Genomic DNA, 23,659 nt, shown 5'->3' with positions numbered 1-23,659 from the left:
CACCAAACGAGTTGACTTAAATTTGATTAAGCCTATCAACTTATGTCGCCTCCATGAGGAATTCTGAGTATTTACAACAACACTGTCGGTGCATCTACATGAGGCAAGCCTTCGGTGATCACGTTTGTATTTTATACCTTCTGCTGTACGTCCAGGTTTTTTCTTAGTAGTAGAATCAACAACTGAAACATTTCTTGGGCCCTTCTTGGAATTTTTCTGATCTCCTGTGTCAGTGTCCAAGGGGTGACACCAGTTTGTAAACGCTGCCATACTGAGAAATACAGAGAGTTCTGTGGAGCTGATAGGCTTAATAGATAATAATAAAGACAGGTTGTATCAACTCGTTTGGCGATGGCTTGAATGTAACTAACATCCATTCATATGAAAAAGTTATACACTACATCTTAAAACATCAACATATTCCTGTCATTTTAAAATACTCTTTTCTTGCCACAGAAACTATATTAATATGACCCTTTACAAAACCCTCATTGACTCACTTTGGGATGGGATTAAATGTATAAATCTATAAATAAACCCCGGGAACAAGCAGATTAACACCCTGGTCTGTCTAAAACCATCAAATCTGTCCCACTCCCAACCTTATAATACTGTCTGCTCTGTGGCCCAGTTTTGGCTTCAATCTTCCAAAGCTCTTGCTGATAGCCTGATAGCCCCTCCCACTGCGCTGTGTGTGCGGTGAATAATTGACCAGCTTCCCCCTCCCCTCTTCTCCCTTAACACTCTGTCTCTTTCCATCTCTCTGTCTCGCATGTTGACAAAACGACGTCGGCAGGTAAAAAAAAAAACGCACGGAAACTCTGGAGCAGCTGCTGGTTGGTGAGACATAAACCTTAAACATTATAACATACAAGGCTGTTTTGAGTTTAAAACAGCTTAATATTTACAGGGAAATAGCAGATGTACTACAGCTCTTTTAATCCTCATCTTTAACTGATGGTCTGACTGGTTTTGACCTCACAAGCAATAAAACGGAAGATTTTACTGCTAACTTTTCATGCAAAGTTAAATTGTTGTTGGCAATTTATTAGTTAGTAAAAATTTGCCCCGCAATTAATTTTTTGCTTCTTTAGTATCCATAAAATCATGAAGTAACAGTCAGCTGTGAGGTAACAAGCCCAGCTCCTTTTGAGTTGACATTTATTTAGATTTTGAGTCATTATTATTACATCACTAACTTGACAAACCTCTTAAACTCATGTGTGTTTTTCCAGAGAGTGGTGGAGCCATGAAGGAGATGGTCCTGCTCCTCTTGGCATTGACAGAAACAGCCTCTCGGTCCGGCCACGGCAGCTGGTGTGAACCGGGCTGCGACTGTCGAGGAGATCTCAAATTCACCATCTGCTCTCGGGCGCTTTTCACCGAGCTTCCCGGCAGAATACCACCCTCCACAGAACTCCTGGACCTGTCAGACAATAACATCTCATTCGTACCTCAACGCTCGTTCAGTAAAAACCGAAAACTACGAGTGCTACTGCTTCAAAACAACAATATCAGCGTAGTGGAAGACGGCAGCTTCTCCCAGCTAGAGTTCTTGCAGAAACTGGACCTGAGTTGGAACAGAATCTCTGTATTGACCGAGGGCTTTTCCATCGGTTTGGCTTTTCTGAGGGAACTTCAACTCGCACACAACTGCCTGACGAGCCTGGACAGCCGCAGCTTCATGCATCTTGATGGCCTGCAAAGGTTAAACCTGACCAGCAACAGCATCCACACTATGCAGGTCAGAGCTGTCAATGTTAAAGGTGGAGTCAGAGATTTTGGATAATGCTTGTTGTCAATAACAATTTTTGTCAAAATCAGTGAATATATCCTCACGATATGCTCCTTGTCCGTACTGTGTGTGTGCAAAAAAAAAAGTCTATATTATTTACACAGCCTAAGATACACAGTATGCATGTTGCCAGCTACGGTGGGCCCCTTTGTTTGCATACCCTTTGTTTACATACCATTGTATGTATGTTTTTGCAATTTCTCTGTCTTATATGTATTTTTTGTGTCATTTGAGCCTGCCCTTTCAAAAACAAATTTCTGTAATTTCTGACAGAGATTAACGTTTTTCTTATCTATACTTTTTTCACTGCACACACACAGTACAGACAGGTAGCGGTGTGAGGAGTAAAAGTTATAATGAGAAAATATGATTTTGAGAACAAGCTCTCTCCACAACCATAACTTTATTATCCCTTCAGCTGAGACCAAATAATCAGTGTTAGAACGTTAATCTATTGTTTTGTGTTGGCACCAAATAATCAGAGATAACGTCAGAGAACATCAATAATCAAGATATTTCACTCCCCTGTAATGCAGGTGAGGTCATTCTCCTCCATGAGCAGCCTGCGTCAGCTTCACCTTGACGACAACAGACTCACATTCCTTCGTAGTGGCATTTTCTCAATGCTCCGTTCCTTGGAAGTCCTAAACCTCGAAGGGAACCAGATCAGTGGCTCCGAGGAGGGCGTGTTCAAACCGCTCACCAGCATGACACTACTGAACCTGGCCAACAACCAGCTGTCCACCGTGGCCTTCAGGACTTTCCTCAACATCCACACGTACAGCACGCACATCCTGCTGGAGGGGAACCCCTGGAACTGCGACTGCGATCTACAAAGGTTTCTGCCCTGATCGCTGAATCTGTGACTTAATTTAAATTATTTCTTAAATATATTAACACTTCTTTTATATACTAATTGTAGGAGCAAAAATAGGTTATCTACTTTTTTTATGTATTTAAAACACATTTTTATAGACAAGCTTTCATGTTATAGCGCTTTTTTATTTTATTTTTTCATCATCTATTTACCCCTAGCACCTTCTAAACTCATTTGTTTTTTTGCATTTGTCCTTTATGTCTTACATTTTTAAACCATCACAATGATGTGTATATATGGATATGTGTAGCCTATTGACTTGATGTATATGTATATATATACTGTATATGTGTATTTGTTTCTGTACCCTCTGTCAAAGTACTGTTTTTAAAGGTGCTATACAAATAAAATTATTCGTATTATTATCATTAAAGGGTTTTCAGTAAGCTGCAGAGCATCCAGAGGCTTTTCCTCGACGACTACTACAACCTGACGTGCAGCGCTCCGCTCGATCTCCATGACTACCGGCTGATGGACGTGGATACGGGACTGTGCCTCGCTGAGACGGTTACCGTGCTCATCATCAGCGTTACCGTGGTTATAACTGTGCTGGCCACAATGCTGATGGGCGAGAAGAAACGGAAAGAGAGGAAGAGAGGGAAGCACTGGTCGCAGCAGGGACATCATTCAGATGAGTCGGACAATTGAAAAACATTTCTTTATTTCTTATGTCTTTAAAGGTGCACTATGTAACTTTCGGTGTACCAGAGAAGTGAACGTTTTCTAAGGTATATTCACATCACAGAATAAACAAACTTTCCTCCCAGGAAAATGTGATCCCTGGAACACTGCGTGAAGTTAGAAACCTTCCTGAAAAGTTACTGTTTTTTTTTAACTTAAAGACAATAACTGCCTCACGCTTATTACTTAAATCCCACAGGAACATCTGCACATAGAGACAGTGCATGAAATAGGCCATGCCCATCGTGGGGGAAAACATTGAACAGCGTTCCATTCACTTTGTATTGAAGGAGAACTATCTTCTGCAAACAAACTTAATTAAAACTTAATCAAACATCCATTTAACAAAACAACGTAACTTTCTTGAAAGCCACGACTCTTGTCTGTCTATACGAGCTGTTCTTGTGAAAAATAATTGAGTAATTTTCAATATCGAGGTGTTTTTGTCCGGTCGGACCCATCGTGGGGGAAACCGTTGAACACCGGTCTTTTCACTTTGTATTGAAGGAGACCTGCCTTCTACAAACAAACCTAATTAAAACTTATTCAAACATCCATTTAACAAAAAAACTTTACTTTCTTTAAAGCCACGACTCTTGTCTGTCCATACGAGCTGTTTTTGTGAAAAATTATAGAGTAATTTTCAATATTGAGGTGTTTTTTCCCGTCCGACCTGGCGAGGATGGAGTATACGTGAAGGTAGCCTACAGCAGGAGGCTAACATTAGCCTAGCATACAGCATACATTAGTTAAGAGTTTTGTCTCGATATTGAAAATTACTCAATAATTTTTCACAAAAACAGCTCGTATAGACAGACAAGAGTCGTGGCTTTAAGGAAAGTAATGTGTATTTGTGAAAGGCATGTCTTATTACATTTTTATTAAGTTTGTTTGCAGAATACTGTGTCATTCAATACAAAGTGAATGGAGCGCTGTGAATTGTGTTCCCCCACGATGGGCGTGGCCTCCAATTATGACGCGTTCCGCACTGTCTCTATCTGCCTTGGATTCTACATTTTGCTTTGCTCTGTAAAGCGAGTTCTTGCAAAGTGCGATATAAGTTTAATCTACTAATATAATTATTATTATTATCATCATTATTATTTATATTATAATTTCATTTTGTTGGATTTTTCCTTCTGCTTCACACCCCAAATAAATGTACACTGTATTGGGAATTATTCAAAATAATAATAAAAACACTTTTATTGATTTGAAGTATATTTTTTCCCCACATAAATAGACAGGTTACATTTAAGCATGCATAAGCTACTGCTTCCTACGGGCACTGCACTAGTGTCATAAATAAATGATGATCAAACCTTTAGATTTGATTGCTTATGAATCTTTAGCAATAGCATACATACATTATATACTGTATCAGTATATTTTCATAATTATGGCTGGTATCATAGCAGCATGTGGCATCATAACTGTCTAACAAAGTATTGCTGAAATTATATTTATAAAAAATTGTTTATTTTTTAGATGGGAAATTAGAATATAGGGAACAATTCATGGAGATGATTTTGAGGTTCAGACAGGATGAACTTTGCCCTCCGAGTGCCTCTTTTACAGTAATTTGCACCAAGATCATTCTGGTTAATGCTGATTGTCTTTTGGCTAAGTAAAACAAGTGTGGCTATGATTTATTGTCAGAATGAATGTTTCTTAAACCTCTTTTTGGATTTTTTGGTGCCTTCATCTTCATTGCTGCCTTGTTAAGCGCAAATGTCTTGATCTCACTGCAGGGCCGCTGCTACGCTTTTGGGTGCCCTAAGCAGAAATTGTCAGTGATGCCCCCCACCCCCCCAAAAAAAAAAAACACCCAGAAGCTCGCGTCCGCAGGGCGCGAGCAAAATTTTTTTGCCATTGCAAGATCTCTGCGACTGCTTTTTGGCACATTTGCCAGCATTTACTAACAGAAAGAACAGCTTAACTTGTGAAAAAACTGCCTTTGCAAAGGAATTGAGTGATAGGATCATAGACTGATTATGAGATAATGGGCCCCTGGGCTTACACTCTTAAAGGGCCCCCCACTTGTCCCTATCCAGTCAGGTACACTGAATTTTCTACACGGATACATACAATTAATGGCAAAAACATATTAAGGAAGTCAGTGTTTCCCACAGGATCTTGGGGTATTGTTGGAGGGACCCTGTACCTTGTTGGGGGGTGGGTGGAATTTTTTTTACCTTTTTAAAGTAAAATGATCATCAATCTGGTGCACTTTGTGAGGAAATTTTAGAGACTAGAGAGATATCAAATCCTGAGATGCAGAAGGAACATTATTTTTCAGATTTTTCTTAAACAGGTAGCACTCTTTACTCTGCAACTGTAAAAACAGTAGATTGGTCTGCAGACCCATGTTCTATGATGGAGAGGCCCATTTCAACAGATAAAGGGTGGATATGAACAATTTAGAATTCACACATATAACGTTTATTTGTGTATGTGTGAGGGGGCCTTCAACCCCCTTAGACAGAGCTACTAATGCTGTTGTTTTTAACTTGCTTTTGTATTTCTCCCCTACTAGTTGAGGGGCCCATGATGATTTCTATCTTGTTACATTTTAATGAGTACTTATATTTAGGCTATTCCTTTTTGGACCCTGTTATTGACATCAGTGACTGAGCTCTTTGACTATGCAACATGAAAAGTTACTATCAGTATCTCTGGCTAAGGGCCCCCCTGAGCCCTTGGGCCCCTGGGCCTGTGCCCGGTGTGCCTGTGCAGTAATCCACCCCTGGATAGGTTACACAATTAAGAAAAAACAACGATGGGCCTGTTCATAACTAATTTATATATTTTTTGTAATTTAATGAATATCATGAACTTTAAAAAAAAAAGCTATTTTGGGGGGCCCCCGGACCATCTCTTTTTCCTTTTTAATTAAAAAAAAAATAAAAATAAAAAATTATAATTATAATTATAATTATAATTTTTTTTTTTTTGGGGTGCCCCCCCCAGGAACTTGGTGCCCTACGCAGTCTGCGTACTCTGCGTATAGGGAGCGGCGGCCCTGTCTCACTGCTTATGTTGGTGAATAATATGGTGAACATGGTCTCCCAGAAAATATTTTCTAGGACAAAATGGATAAAAATTATTTTATTCCAACATCATGGGCAACCATGTAGATACATTTAGATAAAAAGAATAGTGAAAAGTACAGTTTTTGTTTTATTTACGTATCATGTGTATAATTTGTTTATGTGTTTTGCCACGGACCAAGCACAAAAAACAACCACAAACAAAGAGAAGCGCTATTCCCTAAGCAGTTTAAGGAATATCATATTCAGTTTAGACTAAACTGAGACACAACATGTAATTAAATACAACTAATTGGCCATATTGCGTGGCCTGTTCACACCTTGATACATAATGATGCCCTGAACCACATAAGGCGTTAAGAAAACACCTTCTAACTAAACACATTAGACAGTTCGCCTCATCAAAACATGATGTAATAGTTTGGAAACAGGGGAAGTTGTATCCCCCAAACAATATGCACTGTTTAGCATTTCACTTGAACCAAGATTGGTTTACAAGGCCAAAAAGTGACCTAAAATACACCCAATATGAAAACTTTCTATAAGGTATTTTAAAGTTTATTTTGACACATCAAAACCGTCATTGTAATGTGCACATATTAGAGCAGAATTGCCATTCAATTTAATATTTAAAAAAGTAATTCAGGATATGGCTATACAAACATCTTTAAATAAATGAATGAGGCAGATGTTTAAATACATATTTAAAAGATAATATAATAGGCCTATTCCCCAAACTGAGAAAGAAGAACATGTAATTTAATACAAATATTGGCCATATTGTGTGGCCTGTTCAGACCTAATGATGCCCTGAACCACAGGGGCATGGCTCAAATCAAAGGTGTTAAGAAAACACCTTCTAACTAAACACATTAGACAGTTCAGACTTGCACCGGCATGCTTTTCAAATACATGTCTCTTTCTGCAACAGTAGACTATACTTTCAAACAAGAGCTGCGATCACCTTATGGCAAACACAACCCTGCATTTTATGGTTTATATTGGCCTTTAAAAGGTATATCCGCAGATTAATAAATATATACAATTATCTATCTTCTATCTATAAAGCAAGAAACATCTGTCTGTCTGTCTGTCTTCTGTGTGTGTCTGTGGCTCGCATATCTCTCTGAATTTTAGTCAGATCGGCATGAACATCCGGATATTGCTTGCGCACAGCATGAAGGTGTGCATCCTTCATTGTAAAGTTTTTTGGACCAAATATGTGGAAGTTATCATATTAATATCATGCTGGCGGCGAATACATGCGCGCACTGAAGGCCACAGTAGACAGTCTTGTCTTGGTCTGTTAATAAATAATTATGTATACAATAATCATTGAAGAAAGGCTTATTCAAGTGTCTGTAATGTCGCCATATTGTCACTAGAGGGAGATCTACCACATCTTTGCTGGTCGGTGGTGAGTATGAGATCCTTTATGTTTATTTAATGTTTATTGTTGTATTAAATCATTCCCTGTAGAGTCCTACATTTGCTAAAATTCATTTGAACTTAAAGTGACGATGAAATGAATCACCACAATATTTGTTTTGTTCTATTATTGAACATTTCCCCTTTAATTGAGATGCTGCTCCCAGAAATGACCACTGAATAGTACAGGATATGGACAAAATAAAAGGAATGGAATTAATATGTATAAATATTCAGGATCATGCAATTAATTCAATGAATGATTCAACGTTCGCTCTGTACATTTTTTTATCTTTATACTTTTTATATCCATTTCCAATCATATAAGGTAAAGAAAAGCATTGCATTTTTCATATGATAATAGCCTTGTTCGACTTGGAGCCGTCTTGCTCAGACCTGCTGAGCGCACAACAAAAATGCTGTGCGCTCAGCAAGCCGAGCGTCATAATTGCGCAGGTCTTAGCAAGACGGCGACATCTCAAACGAGGCTATTGTGACGCTGGAATCAGCTTGAAATAGATTTTAGCTATTAATTTCTTTATCAAAAAATGTTTTTGATAACATTTTTGATTAATGTTTAATTTTTTTTTTTACAAGGTCTACATTTTAAATTGTTAATCTAGTACCTTTTTACTACCATTAGAGATCATAAAGCAAAAAAGGTGTAATATTTTACATTCAAGAAGCTGGAAGGAGCTTGAACATTTTTTTTCTGTTCATAAACTTAAAGGCCTACTTCACCGGTTGGAATATGAAAGTGTATTGAACTCGGAGATCCTATGAAGTATAAATGTGCAAAAAAAATTGAAATCGGATCATCCTAGCCTGAGAAAAGGCAGAAAGAGTGTTTTATGGTCTCACTGTCTAACCCTACATTTCTCTTTCTCTTTCTGTGATCTGATTTAATTTTTTTTTTGCACATTTATACTTCATAGGATCTCGGAGTTCAATACACCTTCATATTCCAACCGGTGAAGTAGGCCTTTAATAAAAATCGATTATGCTTACAGTAAAAAGGTCTATTTGGAGAAATAAAGTAAACTTAGACCGTTTAAAATCAATAGAAAGACTTACAATTTAAAACAAAGGTTTATTATAATGTTTAGTCTAATTGCTGGGTAAGTTTTCCTTTTAGATAAAAAAATAAAATAAGAGACTTTTATTTTGTAAGCGCTGAGCGGAAGTTGTCAGTAGGTCTGTGGACAGGTGGGAGCTCCCGGTTAGACGGGCTGCTGTTGTTCTCAATACAAAGAGAGAGGAGCTGGCGAGACATACTTTCAATTCACATTAAAATAAATAGGAAAACATGGACATTTTACGCTGAAATATTCAACATTATAGGCGGAATCAAAACTAGTTATTATGACGTTTTGTATTTGAAAAATGTCCCCGGGAGAAGAAAGAAATTCAACAGAAACTGCGCAGTCATAGTTAATGGGAGCGGTGACCTGACCAGGTAAGACGGGAATTAATCTTTAAACGGACTGTGTAATTTTAAATATGTTTAAATAGTGTCATTGTGGTATCCGCGTTAGAACTTCAACGTCAGAGTATTTCTCTTCCCATATAACTGGCTTTCTTTGATTCAGTTTTTTATATATGTAGGCTATTACCAGCGCCATTTTACCTATTTAACTTTGTTTCTGACTTTTAAACGTGTTGAATTTGGTTAGTTTTACGTGTTATATAAACAAAAGCGTTGTTCAAGATACCAATTACTTCCGCATGAGATCGTCAGTGACAGTTGCCAAACTGAGGTCCGAGGACCTACCAGCGGCCGTTTGAAGCTCACCCAACCGGATGTCATTTCGATGACTGTTAGTCATTTTTGTTTTCTCTGTCTGTATTGATCCGTTTCTATCTCCTCGGGACAAAGTACTGCGTGTCAAACTAGGGTGCGGGACCTACAGTCATCCTCAAGGAATCCCATTCAGGGTCCTAAGCAACTTATGGTGCAATTATTATTATATTTTAAAAGCATTAAAAAATTGGATTTAATCTAGGCTACTTGATTTCCATTCAGACACCATCAAACCATGCCAAACGAAAATACACCATAATTGGACTTGTTAAACATGCACCAGATAGATCAAAGACTTCAGTTTCGTCTTTAAAAAAAAATAATATATATATATATATATATATATATATATATATATATGAGGCTACATTTCATATTTTAGGCCTGGATAAGATTAACAGACACTACATTACCTGATTAATTCTATATGTGAAAACTAATAAAGGGAACACTGTGTTCATATCTTTAATAATAATATCAAAACATTCAAGGTCACCTAAGGCAATTAAGTTTAAGGCCTGTTTGCATGGATAGGATCACTAGTTTTTAAACACAGATTTGAAACCTCATGTTTGGTTTCCTTTTGACCATGCAGACATATATTTTGGTTGTGGATTCAAGATTCAAGAGGTTTATTTGTCATATGGACAACGATTACAGCAGCAGTCATTCGGCAATGAAATGTTTAAGTCCCAGGCTCCTCTCAACAATGCAATATAGAAGAAAGAAAAACAAGTTAAGAGAGCAAAACCATACACAACTAAACAGACACAAATTAACACAACAGTAATGCAAGGACACAGTGTAGAGATAAGGTGCACCATCAAAATATAAAGTATAATGCATAATAAAGTTAATATTTTTATATACAGTATATTAATGAGTTTAATTCCTTGTAAGACTCTTAAAGGATGTGTGTTTTACCCCTTTTAACTGCCTGTCTCTCTCATCTCTCTCTCTCTCACCCTCATTTCCTCTCATCTCTCTCTCTCTCTCTCACCCTAATTTCCTTATCTCCCAGATAATGGCGGCTGACGACAAGGTTGCCATTCTGACGGATGACGAGGAGGAGCAGAAGAGGAAGTATGTTTTGGCCGAGCCGTTCAACACCATGGCGATGGAGGGGCACCATGCCAACCATGACTCTATGGCAACAACATCCCCTGTCGCTACAGAGACGCCACCTAACGATAACCCACCGACCTCCGAGCCCGACTCTATAGACTGCTGTGAGAGAATGTGTCTTCGCATCAACAGCCAGTTACTAGTCTCCAAAGTATTCTATTTCTTCTTCTATGCGGCCTATGGTTCGTTGCACCCTTTGCTCGCGGTGTACTACAAGCAGCTAGGCATGTCTGCCAGTCGGAGCGGGCTGCTCGTAGGCATAAGATACTTCATCGAGTTCTGCAGCGCCCCCTTCTGGGGAGTGGTGGCCGACCGCTTCAAGAAAGGAAAGATCGTGTTGCTGTTTTCCGTCCTGTGCTGGCTGGTGTTTAACTGCGGAATCGGCTTCGTCAAACCGGCGGAGATGAAATGCGAGGAACAAGGTGTTGTTGTTACGACGACAGTGACACCCTTGACGACGACTCAAACGCCGATAAACGCAACGCAGCCGTGGAACTTCACCGGCAGCGGCAACAAAACGCGCCGCAGCCTTCGAGATCTCGGGGGACTCCAGGATTCATATTTCAGTGTACTACACAGGTAGGAATGCATGTGATTTATTGAATTTTAAACTTGAAATTTAACTATATTTAAACTCAAGGAAATCCACTGTTAAAGGTGGAGTCAGCGATTCTGTAGAACAATTGTTTTCAATCACTTTTGGTCAAGATAATCACAGATTTTGACAAATTGATTTTGACTGCAAGCATTTTCCAGAATCGCTCACTCCACATTTAAAGAGACCGCTTTTACAATTCGATTTTTTTCACTATAGTCATGACGTTTCCAAAGTAAATGTATTTATAGTTAAATAATAATGATATCAGTTTCAATCAAAAATAATCACACAATCATGCTTTTTCTTTGCATACTCGACCCGCCCTAACAACAGGTACAAGCGAAGCGAGGACGCCAACAGCACGTCAGCTCCTTTCAGCTCCACTAACACCACCCAGCTCTCGCTCAACACCACCTTTCCCCCCAGCACCACAACAAGCGCCCCCACCACCACGACTCAAGAACCAGACAGAGAATACATGATCATCTACAACAAGGACCAAGTTGAGAACATTTTCCTGATCATCCTGCTTGTCATAATAGTTGGGGAGTTTTTCAGCGCCCCTGCCGTCACCATAGTGGACACAGTGACGCTGCAATACCTCGGTAAAGCCCGTGACCGCTATGGGCTGCAGCGGATGTGGGGTTCGCTAGGCTGGGGCATAGCCATGCTGCTAGTGGGCATCTGGATCGACCACACACACATCCTGGTCAGTATCGACGGAGTGGGCTGCGTTGTGCCCGAATTCCGACTTCACAACTACCAGATCGCCTTCATCGTCTTTGGTGTGCTGATGGGAGTGGCGTTCGTGGTCGCTACGCAGTTTTACTTTGAATCAGGTAATGATTTGTATTGTTTTAATTATAATGTTCATTCTTTGTTGTCTTATTTTGAAATTGTATTGGATGGCTTGAATGACAGGTGCTGCCTGGGCTTAACTAAGAGAAAAATGTTTGTGATAAAAATAGACTGATGTGTTATTTATCCCTCTGGTTTAGTCCAAGGGATATTGCTGTTTTTTGTAGTTTATAAAGAAAATTGGGGACAATGAATTAACATATTTGTGAACAGGAAAGTTAGATAGAATGAGCGATAAATACTCTATTGATCCCAAAGGAAATTCAGACATCCAGTAGCAAACTTATGTAATAAACAAAAAACAGACAACCCCCCCACCCCCACCCACAGACACACACACACCCACCCTACCTTATGAGGTGTTCATCTTCTCTGTCGTCTTTTCAAAATAAAAAGGTGGCGATTTCAGACAGGAGCTTCCAGAACGCGTGATATCGGACACGGGCAGTTTGGACCAGAATTCCATCGATGCTAGTTTTGAGGAGTTCACCTACAGCGATCTCCTGAGGCTACTGTGCAGCGTTCGCTATGGATCGGTGCTATTCGTAGCCTGGTTTATGGGCTTCGGATACGGCTTCGTTTTCAGCTTCCTGTACTGGCACCTGGAGGATCTGGGCGGAACCACCACACTGTTCGGTGTCTGCTCCGTCCTCAGCCACATCTCAGAGCTCGCAGCCTACTTCACCAGCCACAAGTTCATAGAGCTGGTCGGACACGTCAGGTAAGACACAGACACACAGACAAAGACACACACACACACACACACACACACACACACACACACACACACACACACACGGGGAAGTGTGTAACTCTCCATAATTGATCATTAACTTCTTTAGCAGGTTTATGCATCTCTTAGCGTTCCAAGAGCCTATAGGATGTAAATTAAAACACTGGATTGTTTTTCAGCACACACACAGTACAGACATTTAGCAGATTGGGAGGAGATATTCAATGATTTTGACAAAGTGATTTTGACAGCAAGGATTCTCCAGAATCGCTGACTCCACCTTTAAATCTGTCCTCCACTCAGCAGTGAATGTTTCAGACAATGCGTCATGGATGCTCGGGGGTTTGTGTTCAGGGCCTTAGACCTCGCAGGCAGCGGGGACATTTGAGAGTCTGGTGTTAGATTTCAGCTATGATGCCTCGAGACTGTAGCCCTCTACCTACACAGGGAACTCTGAAGCAACTACAGGTGTTTACTAGAAGATTTAGTTTTTTAGATAATTAGATGTAAGAAAAAAGGCAAAAGAAGAAATCTTTTATTTTTTATTTTTTTATCCTGGTATTTATCTCTCGAACCTTCTTGTTCAGGTCTTACTTCAAAGTAGATTATTGTCTCAAGACTGTATTACCAGTAATATATATGGAAATTATATATACTGTATACATATATTATTAGTGTAACAGCTATTACACTAGTGTTTTAGTGCACGCCTCAGTGTGTGAGAGGATGCAACGCTTTGCTGTTGAAACATCATCTGCAGCCTCTTCAATGCTTTTAGCAGTTTTCCACTTAATCCACAATTCTGCGAACCGTTTTTAAATAGTAGGAACCAATAGAGTGAGAGCCACTTCAGGAAGTCACACAGAATTGAGAGACGCACAAACTCTTTGGTTTAAAGCTATAACGCATAACATTTTCATATAAATGAATGTCGGTTACATTCAAGCCATCGCCGAACGAGTTGCCACAAAGTTGATTAAGCCTATCAGCTCAACAAAACTCTCTGTATTTGTCAGTATGGCAGCGTTTACAAACTTCTGTCTCTCCCTGACACTGGCGCAGGAGCTCAGAAATAGCTTTTAGTAGAAACAAGCAGAACCAGTAGCAAAACCCACTCTGTAAAAATACTTTGTTCAACGTATGAAGTCAATGGTTATAATGCTAAGTATTTGTTGCAGTGAGACATTTTTCTGACATCTACTTATGTCTAGCCTCATAAAGATGACAAAACCTTTGTGAATTTATTACATGTCTCCTGTCATACAAACATGCACTGTGTGTGTGTGCGTGTTCTCAATAAACCTTCTGTGACTGGTGAACACTGAACAAACACTGAAGTAATGCTTTGTGTGGAGTGAGGGAGTGTCGCGTTCAGATCCGTGAGTCCGCACATTGTTTGTCCTGCAAAAACAATGCAGAGACATGTGATAATGTCCGCCCGTTTTGTAATGATTTAGTTTTTTATTTTACAGAATCGAATATGACAAGTTATTTTCTCAACCAAAGACAAGGAACATAACATTCCTGGATTCAAGTTCTCCAAAATAAAAAGATAAAAAATGTATTATTTATAAATGAAATATTTTTGGATTTGTTTATACTACTATGTGTTATATTTGCATTGTTTGTAATGCTGGTGCAATCTTTGTCTTGCAATGTACAGTATATCAGTGTATTTTTTATCAAATTTTTGTTCCATATTTTCTATTCTAACTTTTATATTTTTAACAACTAGTGAGTCTTACCAATGTCGCTGTACAGTTTTATGTGTATAAAGACAACAACAGTTAATTACTTAATTCATTTTGGACTGTTGATTTTATCAAATTAAATAAAAAGAAGAAGAAGAACCAGTTCAAAATCCCACTAGGAGATTTGTCACTTTTGACTCTAAAAATACAAAATGCTTTAAACTTTCAAACAGCTGATTGCACAGAAAATCCATCAAATGTTATAATATTAACATCTAATTCTCCTTCGCCAGGGTGCTGTACATCGGCCTGGCCTGCAACACCGCCCGCTACCTGTACATCTCCTACATAGAGAACGCCTGGATAGTTCTGCCCATGGAAGTCCTTCAAGGTAGCGACACACTCACTCACTCACTCACTCACTCACTCGCTCGCTCACTCGGAGACTCGTACAATCATGTCTGGGAAGCTAGGACCCTGGGGACCGTGGTGTTGATCTAACAGGATGCTTATCAAACAGTCCTTTTCCGCTCCGACAGCAACGGCCATCAAAGAAAAGCACGACCTGAAATGACCTGTAACCAACCATAGACTGTAGGCCTGTAACACACCAGAAGATGGCATTAAGTGTTATTGTTTTATAACAGGAGTATTGCACATCCAGAAAACTTGGATGCAGGTGCGTTGGAAAAGTCAGTAGGAGGCAAAAAAATGTATTGTAAATATATATAAAAAGTTTCAGGGAAAAGGAAATGCTGTGTGATACGAAAAGTGACAGGTTTAACAGGACGTTAGTTATTGTCTGGTGACTGTGGCTCACAAATGAGTCATGTAAAATGTGTGCATCATACTATATAAACGCAGTATAATGAAAATAGAGTATGGGATGTAAGTGTGTAAATAAAATAAAAAGGAAAACATAATACTTTAATGGACTGTATTGGACTACAACAGAAAAATCCTGCTTTTAAATTAATGACGAGTAATAACAACTTAATGATATAGTTTACTTTTAAGTTTAATACTTAAGAACTAAACATTTCAGTAGATCAATCAAACTAAAAGTGGATAAAAATATAGATTGTATTTGATGAGGACCTGTGAGTCTGGGTGTTATTGTTTGAGCCATTCCGCCCTTAGGAAACACCAACGCCTCTTTGAGTAAACAAAGAAAACTAGTTCAACACTTCAGCTTCAATTTCAAGTTGCTTGTTTTAACCCGGTAATCCAAACAGTAGAGTAATTAGATAACTTTAAAGATGGGCAACGTCTCCAGTTCCCGGTGTGAGCTGATCATTTTAAAATCTCAGGAAGGTCCTCAAACAAAGGGTTACACCTTTTTAATGTTTTTTTTCCCTTTGTAACATAAGATTGACAGATGCTCTCAGGAGGCGTGGTGCCTTTGGTCACATGATGCGTTGTGTCTATTTCAGACAGGAAGCTGAGCTGTTAGCAAATTAAAATAATCACTGCAGGTTTTATTTTAACGACAAAATATAAATTTTCCATGTAGAATTTGCTTTGACACGAACACATTCTGGATAATACTCTCTTGGATTTAGTGAATAAAGAATATTAGTGAAGCAGGAAATTGACAAATTATTTGATAAAAACCCTGTTTCTAAATAATAAATTATAACTGTTTTATTCTTAAATAGTTACTAAATGACGATAAAGATTTATCTGTAATATATCTGCAGCACAGCTCCCAGTCAAACAGAAGAAAAATTATGTTGTAAAAAAAAAAAAAAAAAAAATATTTTAACCAGCTGAAATTAAAGTAATTTAATCGATTTGACGTTATTGTAAAAATCCATTATGTATTTAATAATTATAAGTATAAAAGTGTTTCTTTCTTGAGTTCATATAGCGATTAACTGCAGAGGTGAACATGTGCTTGTTATTTAAGTGAAGATTGATGTGAGTCACCGCACGGATGTGAATGGACACACTTTATATAATTGTATATAATGATAATAAATTACTGTAATGACGCTGAAGTAGGGCCATTAATGGAGCATAATCCTCTCTGTAATCTGCTATTGAGGCCTCTAAAATGCTAAATTTAAGAAAGTTAACCATCTTTTTTTCCTTAGATAATTTTACTATTTTTTATGTTTCTCATAGCGTCGTAACTGAGGTAAATTTACAGTAAATCCTTCTAATGTATCTGTTTGTTTATCATCTCCACAAGACTTCCTCAAAAAGTTACAAATATTAATTGGTTTAAAGTTAAATATGAAGTCCATATATTTTCTTTTTTAATTTAATCATCAACAAATACCAACAACGGAGAATAAAATCAAACAAATCAACAATATAAATATTTTTCTCTTGTAACATGACTTACTTTACTTCACAACCTATGATCTGGGAATGATTTAGAATTTTGCGAAATAATAATATTAGTATTATTTGGTCTTTGTTGTATATTTGTTTGGTTTAATATATAAATGGTTTGTATCAATTTGTTTATTTAACTTTAAAAAAATGCTAATAAAAAAAATCTTTGACATATGGTACTATAAACACATGCAACAAACCCATAGCTGCAGGATTTCTGGCCCATTTTATTTTGAAATATCTCAGTACCAATGTCCATCTCCCTGTGTCCTCTAGGTGTGACCCACGCCTCAGTTTGGGCGGCTTGTATCTCCTTCCTGAGTGCGGCCGTTCCTCCAGCGCTCAGGACGTCAGCTCAGGGGATCCTGCAGGGCCTTCACCTCGGCCTGGGACGGGGCTGTGGGGCCATGGTGGGGGGCGTCTTCGTCAACTACTTCGGTATGAATGATTGAATGAATAAATTTTTTTTTTGTCTGCCCTTTATTCATAGAATAAGTGTAGGTACAAGTATATAATTAGCTGGAATTATAACATGGTGTATAAGTGCAGTTTAGTTGAGTGCCTTGGATTTTTCTTGATGCTCACTGGATTTGTTTTTGCCTCCCCTACTTCTTAGCTTTATCTTTTTTTCTAAGATGCTCTCCAGTTCCTCAGTTTGTCAATGTATACGTGGGGTTTTTAAGGCGCAATTTCCGTTTTATTTTTCGCCTCGAGGGCCAGAAATGTTTTTTTAACGGCATCTTAAGCTGTGATATCTGTCTGTTTTTACTAAATTTGTTTCATAGGACTCTGACAGAACGGCTCTGAAATGTTTGCTTATTTTTGCAGGAGCTGCAGAGACGTTCAGAGGCATCGGCATGGCGTCGCTCGTCATCCTCCTCATCTTCTCCTTCATCCAGTTTCTAAGCGGAGATTCTGAGGGGAAAGGTGAAAATACACGTTTTTTCTGGGTCAATTTTAAATATGACTTTGGTGTGAAAATGTATTACAAGTCTAATTGATGAATCTATAACCCTTTCTGTACCAACATAAAACATTTATAAGCAAAAAAAATGGTGGTTATCAAGTTAAATTCAATGTCCTGAGACTAGATATATCAGTTTAGGATAGTATCCAAATTAATTTCTGTGACATTTTCCAGACGAAAAGCTGTGCTTAATGTGAACTAAGGGCTAAGTTAATTTTATTGTGAAAATAAGATGCCATTTGTTTGTTAACATAACGTTTCCTCTCTCTTTAGAAGACAAGATGCTTGCTGAGAACATCCCTGTCCCATCCAGCCCTGTGCCCATAGCGACCATTGACCTGGTGCAGAATCAGAACTCCCCTGGGAGCCCCGCCCCTCCGCTACAGGTTAAGACCTTTAAGATCTGTTTACCCAATGTTCCTGTGCTTGAATGATTTTCAGCACTTTTACTTGTATTGCCTGTATTACACTCATATATCTTTTTTGTTTTCTGTTTTTATTGTATGCATTGTAAATGGTTAATGGACTCCACTTATATAGCGCTTTTCCCTGGTTTTTCACTGACCCAAAGTGCTTTACATTGTTTTGTACACATTCACCCAATCACACACACATCCATACAGCGATAGCAGCTACTACCACGCAAGCTGACTATTGGGAGCTATTAAGGGTTCAGTGTCTTGCCCAGGGACACTTGGACATGTGGCTGGGAGACGGGGGATCGAACCACCGACCCTGCAACCCAGTGGACGACTGCCCTACCTGTACTCATGTGTCCCTTGTTAATCACTTCGTAGCCTAGGTTTTGAAAGGTGCTATATAGATAACATTTTACATACTTACTTCCTTACAGGGGGCAATTTTGCCCGTGAAGAAGACCAAACACCAGGAGGACCAGGAGGATGTGAACAAGCCGGCCTGGGTGCTCTCCGGTGCCCCCTGGGTCACCGTCGCCTTCGCCATAGTACAGATCAGAGAAATTATGAAAATGAAGAATACTGGACCGCCGCCAGAGACTACACCGCTGCAGGTGAATAATTAAATTACAATTACACTAAAAACTGATTTTCTTTAAAAAATTTTAATGTATGCTTTTTTTCTTTCTTTCTTTTTTAAATAAATCTTTTTTTTTTATTCTTTTTTTTTTTACTTTTTTTTATTGGTGATGATGTACAAGACAGAACAAGTATGTGCAAACAAATAACAACATTAAACAGCGATGAGGGAAAACAAAACATAGAGGATGTCGTGGTACTAGGACCATACTTGAAATACAGATACTGGATATTGTACAGAAATGCTGAAAACTAAACAGCAAACGCATAAATACACATGCATGTGACACTCTGTAATGAACAGTTTAAAACTATTATTAGAACATTTTATTTATTTGACCTCAAATCAATATCACAATTATTTTTGTAATTAATTACCCAGCCCTTTCATATAAGTTTAATCATGAAAATGTATTAAGTTTGGAAAGTAAAAGTACTTAATCCAGAATTTAACATTTTTTACTAGAAAATCTGTTCAATGAATATCAAAATAGTTTCCAAACTTAACTGACGATATCTTTCATTTGGATTGATACATATGCGTAACTCTTTTCAGATAATTCTTATTGTCATGCAACTAACTCCCCAACTTCCCGCTTTAACCAATACTATAATATTAATGCTGCCTTCCATCTGTTCTGCTTTGTCTGAATGACTGTGTAGGAAATGTTTCTTTAACTTTCACTAATTCCCTGACGCTTCCTCCTCTAACTGGCTGCCCACACACACTCACTACAGAAAGGTGAGACGCTTGTGTGTTCAAAGGTCGATGGAAAACTACCGCCCGCCTGTGTGTGTGTGTGTGTGTGTGTGTGTGTGTGTGTGTGTGTGTGTGTGTGTGTGTGTGTGTGTGTGTGTGACGTGTGTGCACGCGCGCTCGTGGGAGGGTGTCCAGGGTTTCCTCTGTGCAAGTGTGTTGATGCACAGGGTGATAACAATGACTCACATCTACCTGTGTGTGTATGTGTTTGGTATGTGGGCGTGTACATGCATGCATAGAAGACTTTTCTGTTTCCATTTTAACCTGTACTTTTTATTTTATTTAAATGTTTTACTTCTTTTCATTCGCTTTTAAATGTCTTCTAATGTGTTTTATGTATTGTAATCTTGCCCCTGTAAAGCACTTTGAGTGGCCTTGTGTTTGAATTGTGCTGTATAAATGAACTTGCCTTGCCTTGCATATGCGTCTGTGAATGTTCCACGCCCGTTCTTATGCAGTCATATGAGGTGCATGCAGCATTTACTCCCTCGTTGACGTCACTCCGACCCCACGCACACACACACACACACACACACACACACACACACACACACACACACTGCTTGAGGTTCTAAGATTCTGTGAAACTCGAGATTCACACAAGACTGAAGACTGAAGATGTAGAGACAGTATAGTGCAGCAGGTGAAGTCAGACATCAAGGGAAGTTTGGATCTTTAAAAAAATAGAATAGAATGTTTTCAAGTTGTAGTAATACATTTTTTGTCTTTGTGTATATGGATAGATAGATATATGATAAATAGTAATCTAAATGTATTAATATAGCACCTTTCAAACAAGTCACATATAGTTCAAGGTGCTTTACCTTGATTGCAATATAGGAAGAAAGCAAAAATTATAGATAGATAGATAGATAGATAGATAGATAGATAGATAGATAGATAGATAGATGGATGTACCTGATTGAATAAAAAGTTTTAAATCCTACATCTATGTTGTTGCCAGATGTGTGATGTAATTGCTAAACCGACTGCCTTGTCAACACCATTGTTTATTCCTCTTGTTGCTAGGTACCTAATGGGCGGGCGGAACACAGAAACTCGAGCGATGACGCCACAGATTCACAAACCTCCTCAGAAACACCCACACACCCTGACCCCACCCACCTGGCACCCTCAGACTCTGATGAGAGCGAAAACCAAACGCACCCGCCCTCAGACGGAGGAGGGCCTCAAGAAAACCCGGCATATACGGCAGAAAACACACAATGACTGTATCATTTAGAATCTATAATAGACATACAATGAGCTTTGTTACTGCAACTTAACAGTCAGTTAATATATTGACCAAAATACTGTATTTATATAGTGTCTTTATTTGTATATGGTCATCAAATATGGCAGAAAATATCCTATAATTTCTTTTAAACAACTACTGTAACTTATTTTTCTAAACGGTTTGAATACACGGACATAATTTATTTTAATGGGTTTACGTTTGCAGGGAGTTTGGGTTGAAGCTGCTGATCCATTTTGTGGTCGCCTGGCAACGCTATGCACTATTATCACTGCCCCTTGAGTGTGAAGGACAATCCTTCAAGTGCCTCTTTAAGTTATTTATAAACTTAATTCAAAAGTGAAGAAATAGGACAAAATGGTGGTTTTAATTGAGCAGTTTGATGTGCAGCGACAGCACAAAATCAACAAATAAAAACTCGCTTTTAAGGATTTACCAGTTACCAGTCATTGACATTTGAAAATAACATTTGAAATGTTTTAAATTGTAGTTGTGCCTTTTTAAATGCATCATAATAACAAAGGTGCTCAGTCTTTTGTGCACAACTGCACATTTTTGTAGCGAAGGGACCATGAAGAGACTTGTTTCTAGGCTATAGAATGCTTTTATTTTGAAGTAGCATAAGCAGGAACAGCCTTTAGATGAGTTTATATGAGTTGACAAGGGACAAGGATTACAATTAGGCCTTAAAGACAAAGTTTTGGTAACTTAAAGCTCTACTTTGTATGTATTCTTTTTATTTAATTTTTGTTATATATATTTTTTTCACTGACAATTTGTCCACAATACCCATTCCACTTAAATAGGACTCTGACTAGACTAAACTTCTCTAACTACAATTTTTTACATATCTACTGTTTGCCCTATACATTCGCGCCACAATCACACGTATATCAAATGTATAACTAGCAACAAAAATTTAAATAAAACGCTCTTTGGATAACTATTCTGAAAATGACTTAGACATGGCAGAGCAGTCAATAAAGAGACCACAAATTCCTCTTACATAGTTACCTAATACAGCTTTAATAAATAAAAGCATAAATACAAATACAGACCTCCTCCTGACCTGCGTCGGTAACAAGAAAGGGTTAGTGTTGTCAGGGAAATTGCAGTAAATTCAAGATAATAGATAATAATAATCTTCTAAACCAAACATTATACGTCACTTGTTCACTGTTGCAATATTTAATAAATTATTAATAATTTTTATGTAGCAACTGCTTGGAAACAAAGGGAATTATACTAGTTTTCCATAAGACTCTCATACTTTAGCTGGTGTATTTATGAAACGGGTATAAAAACTCAAATTTTGTACATATTTATATAATTTAATCATTATTATTGTTCTAATTGGTTATAATTAGATGTCTAAGCAGGATTCCCTTTACTGTAATATCCTCACCGCAGTAAACTGAGGGTCTTTTTTAGGCCCGATTCCAATATTTTTGTATCGAAGGAGCTGCCAATAGCCGACACACTATATTTACAGCCTTTGTCTTCACGCTAACTGCCAAACAAATTCCCAGTAACAGTATTTTTGTTTCGCCTGGTTTGAAAAGGCAAAAAAAAAACATTACAAATAGAATAACAAGAAGAAAAGGAACAATTTCAAAGAAGGAAAATTGTCTTTTTGCATTCTGTATTAGTCATGAAGGCCAACATCAGCCCTTTAATACTGTATCAGTGTATGTTTAACTTATAATTATAATTAAATGTATATCTGACAAATAAGGTAAGATGATGTCTGTGCGTGTTTATTTTATTACTATTACTAGTTTCGGATATTGCGCCTCTTTGTTATATAATATTATATGTATTATTGTTTTTGTTAATTTGTGAAATGTTAAGATTTGGACTTACATCAGTATTTGTTCAAAATCATTATTAGTATTAACAAGCTCACAATGTCTCATGTAATATAGAATTTTACTGCAAGTTGAGTGCTTTATTATAGTATAATCTAGATGACAATATACAAATGTGTTAACCCAGATAAAGGGAATTATAAATGTTGTTCTCACACTACAAGTATGCACAGTAAAGGGTTTATATTCTGCAGGATGTTGTGTGTGAACCCGGCCTCTTGATGGCAGTAGCGTTCTGAGTGTATGGGTGGAATTATGGCGTCTTAAATGGACTGTGTGTGTGTGTGTGTGTGTGTGTGTGTGTGGAGGGTTATTGAGGTCGCAGTGCGCCTTGCTACTGATGGGTGTGTGTGGGAGGACAGTAATAGGCTTCCTCAAAAAAAAAAACTAGACTGTGTGCTGTCGTAAAATAAAAATAATAAAATCAAAGCCGTCTTGGCACACTCAGCCAAGTCTGATATCCGTGGAGAAATTTGAGCAGCCCCTGATGCTATGGATGCTGCCTTTGGTTGTTTAGTACTGCGCAGTCCTCAGTAATGAACGGTGTAATCATGTTGTTTAGCCGCCAAACAATGCCACACATTTCATCTCAAATGACACAGAGGGATGTGACATGTCTCTGAAAATTGCTGTGAATTAGCCTACTGTAGATACTCCCAGTTAAAGGTGGAGTCAGCGATTCTAGAGAATGCTTGTTGTCAAAAACATTGTATTTTAAAATCAGTGAATATCTGCATACCATCCGCTACCTGTCCGTACTGTGTGTGAGCTGTA

The 23,659-nt window shown here is 38.1% G+C and overlaps 2 protein-coding genes across 2 annotated transcripts; both read left to right on the top strand.

Annotated features, from left to right (window-relative positions):
• Positions 1–1,249: 1,249 nt before the first annotated feature.
• Positions 1,250–3,320, top strand: LOC307269896 (uncharacterized protein; the record flags this gene model as incomplete). The annotated part of the gene is made up of 3 exons (XM_080052978.1): positions 1,250–1,744; positions 2,332–2,633; positions 3,047–3,320. 3 exons carry the CDS (start codon positions 1,250–1,252, stop codon positions 3,318–3,320), a joined length of 1,071 nt encoding a protein of 356 aa, XP_079909104.1.
• Positions 3,321–9,045: 5,725 nt separating this feature from the next.
• Positions 9,046–22,737, top strand: LOC307269685 (major facilitator superfamily domain-containing protein 6-like). Its single transcript, XM_080052690.1, has 10 exons — positions 9,046–9,287; positions 10,654–11,336; positions 11,689–12,194; positions 12,610–12,934; positions 14,931–15,028; positions 17,257–17,418; positions 17,809–17,907; positions 18,221–18,333; positions 18,801–18,977; positions 20,792–22,737. The coding sequence occupies exons 2-10, from the start codon at positions 10,657–10,659 to the stop codon at positions 20,990–20,992; spliced, it is 2,361 nt and encodes a 786-aa protein (XP_079908816.1). The 5' UTR covers positions 9,046–9,287; positions 10,654–10,656; the 3' UTR covers positions 20,993–22,737.
• The last annotated feature ends 922 nt before the right edge of the window (positions 22,738–23,659 follow it).

Source organism: Ammodytes marinus, assembly GCF_949987685.1.
Source record: "Ammodytes marinus genome assembly, chromosome: 24".
Lineage (NCBI taxonomy): Eukaryota > Metazoa > Chordata > Actinopteri > Uranoscopiformes > Ammodytidae > Ammodytes > Ammodytes marinus.
This window is presented reverse-complemented; position numbering and strand designations above follow the sequence as displayed.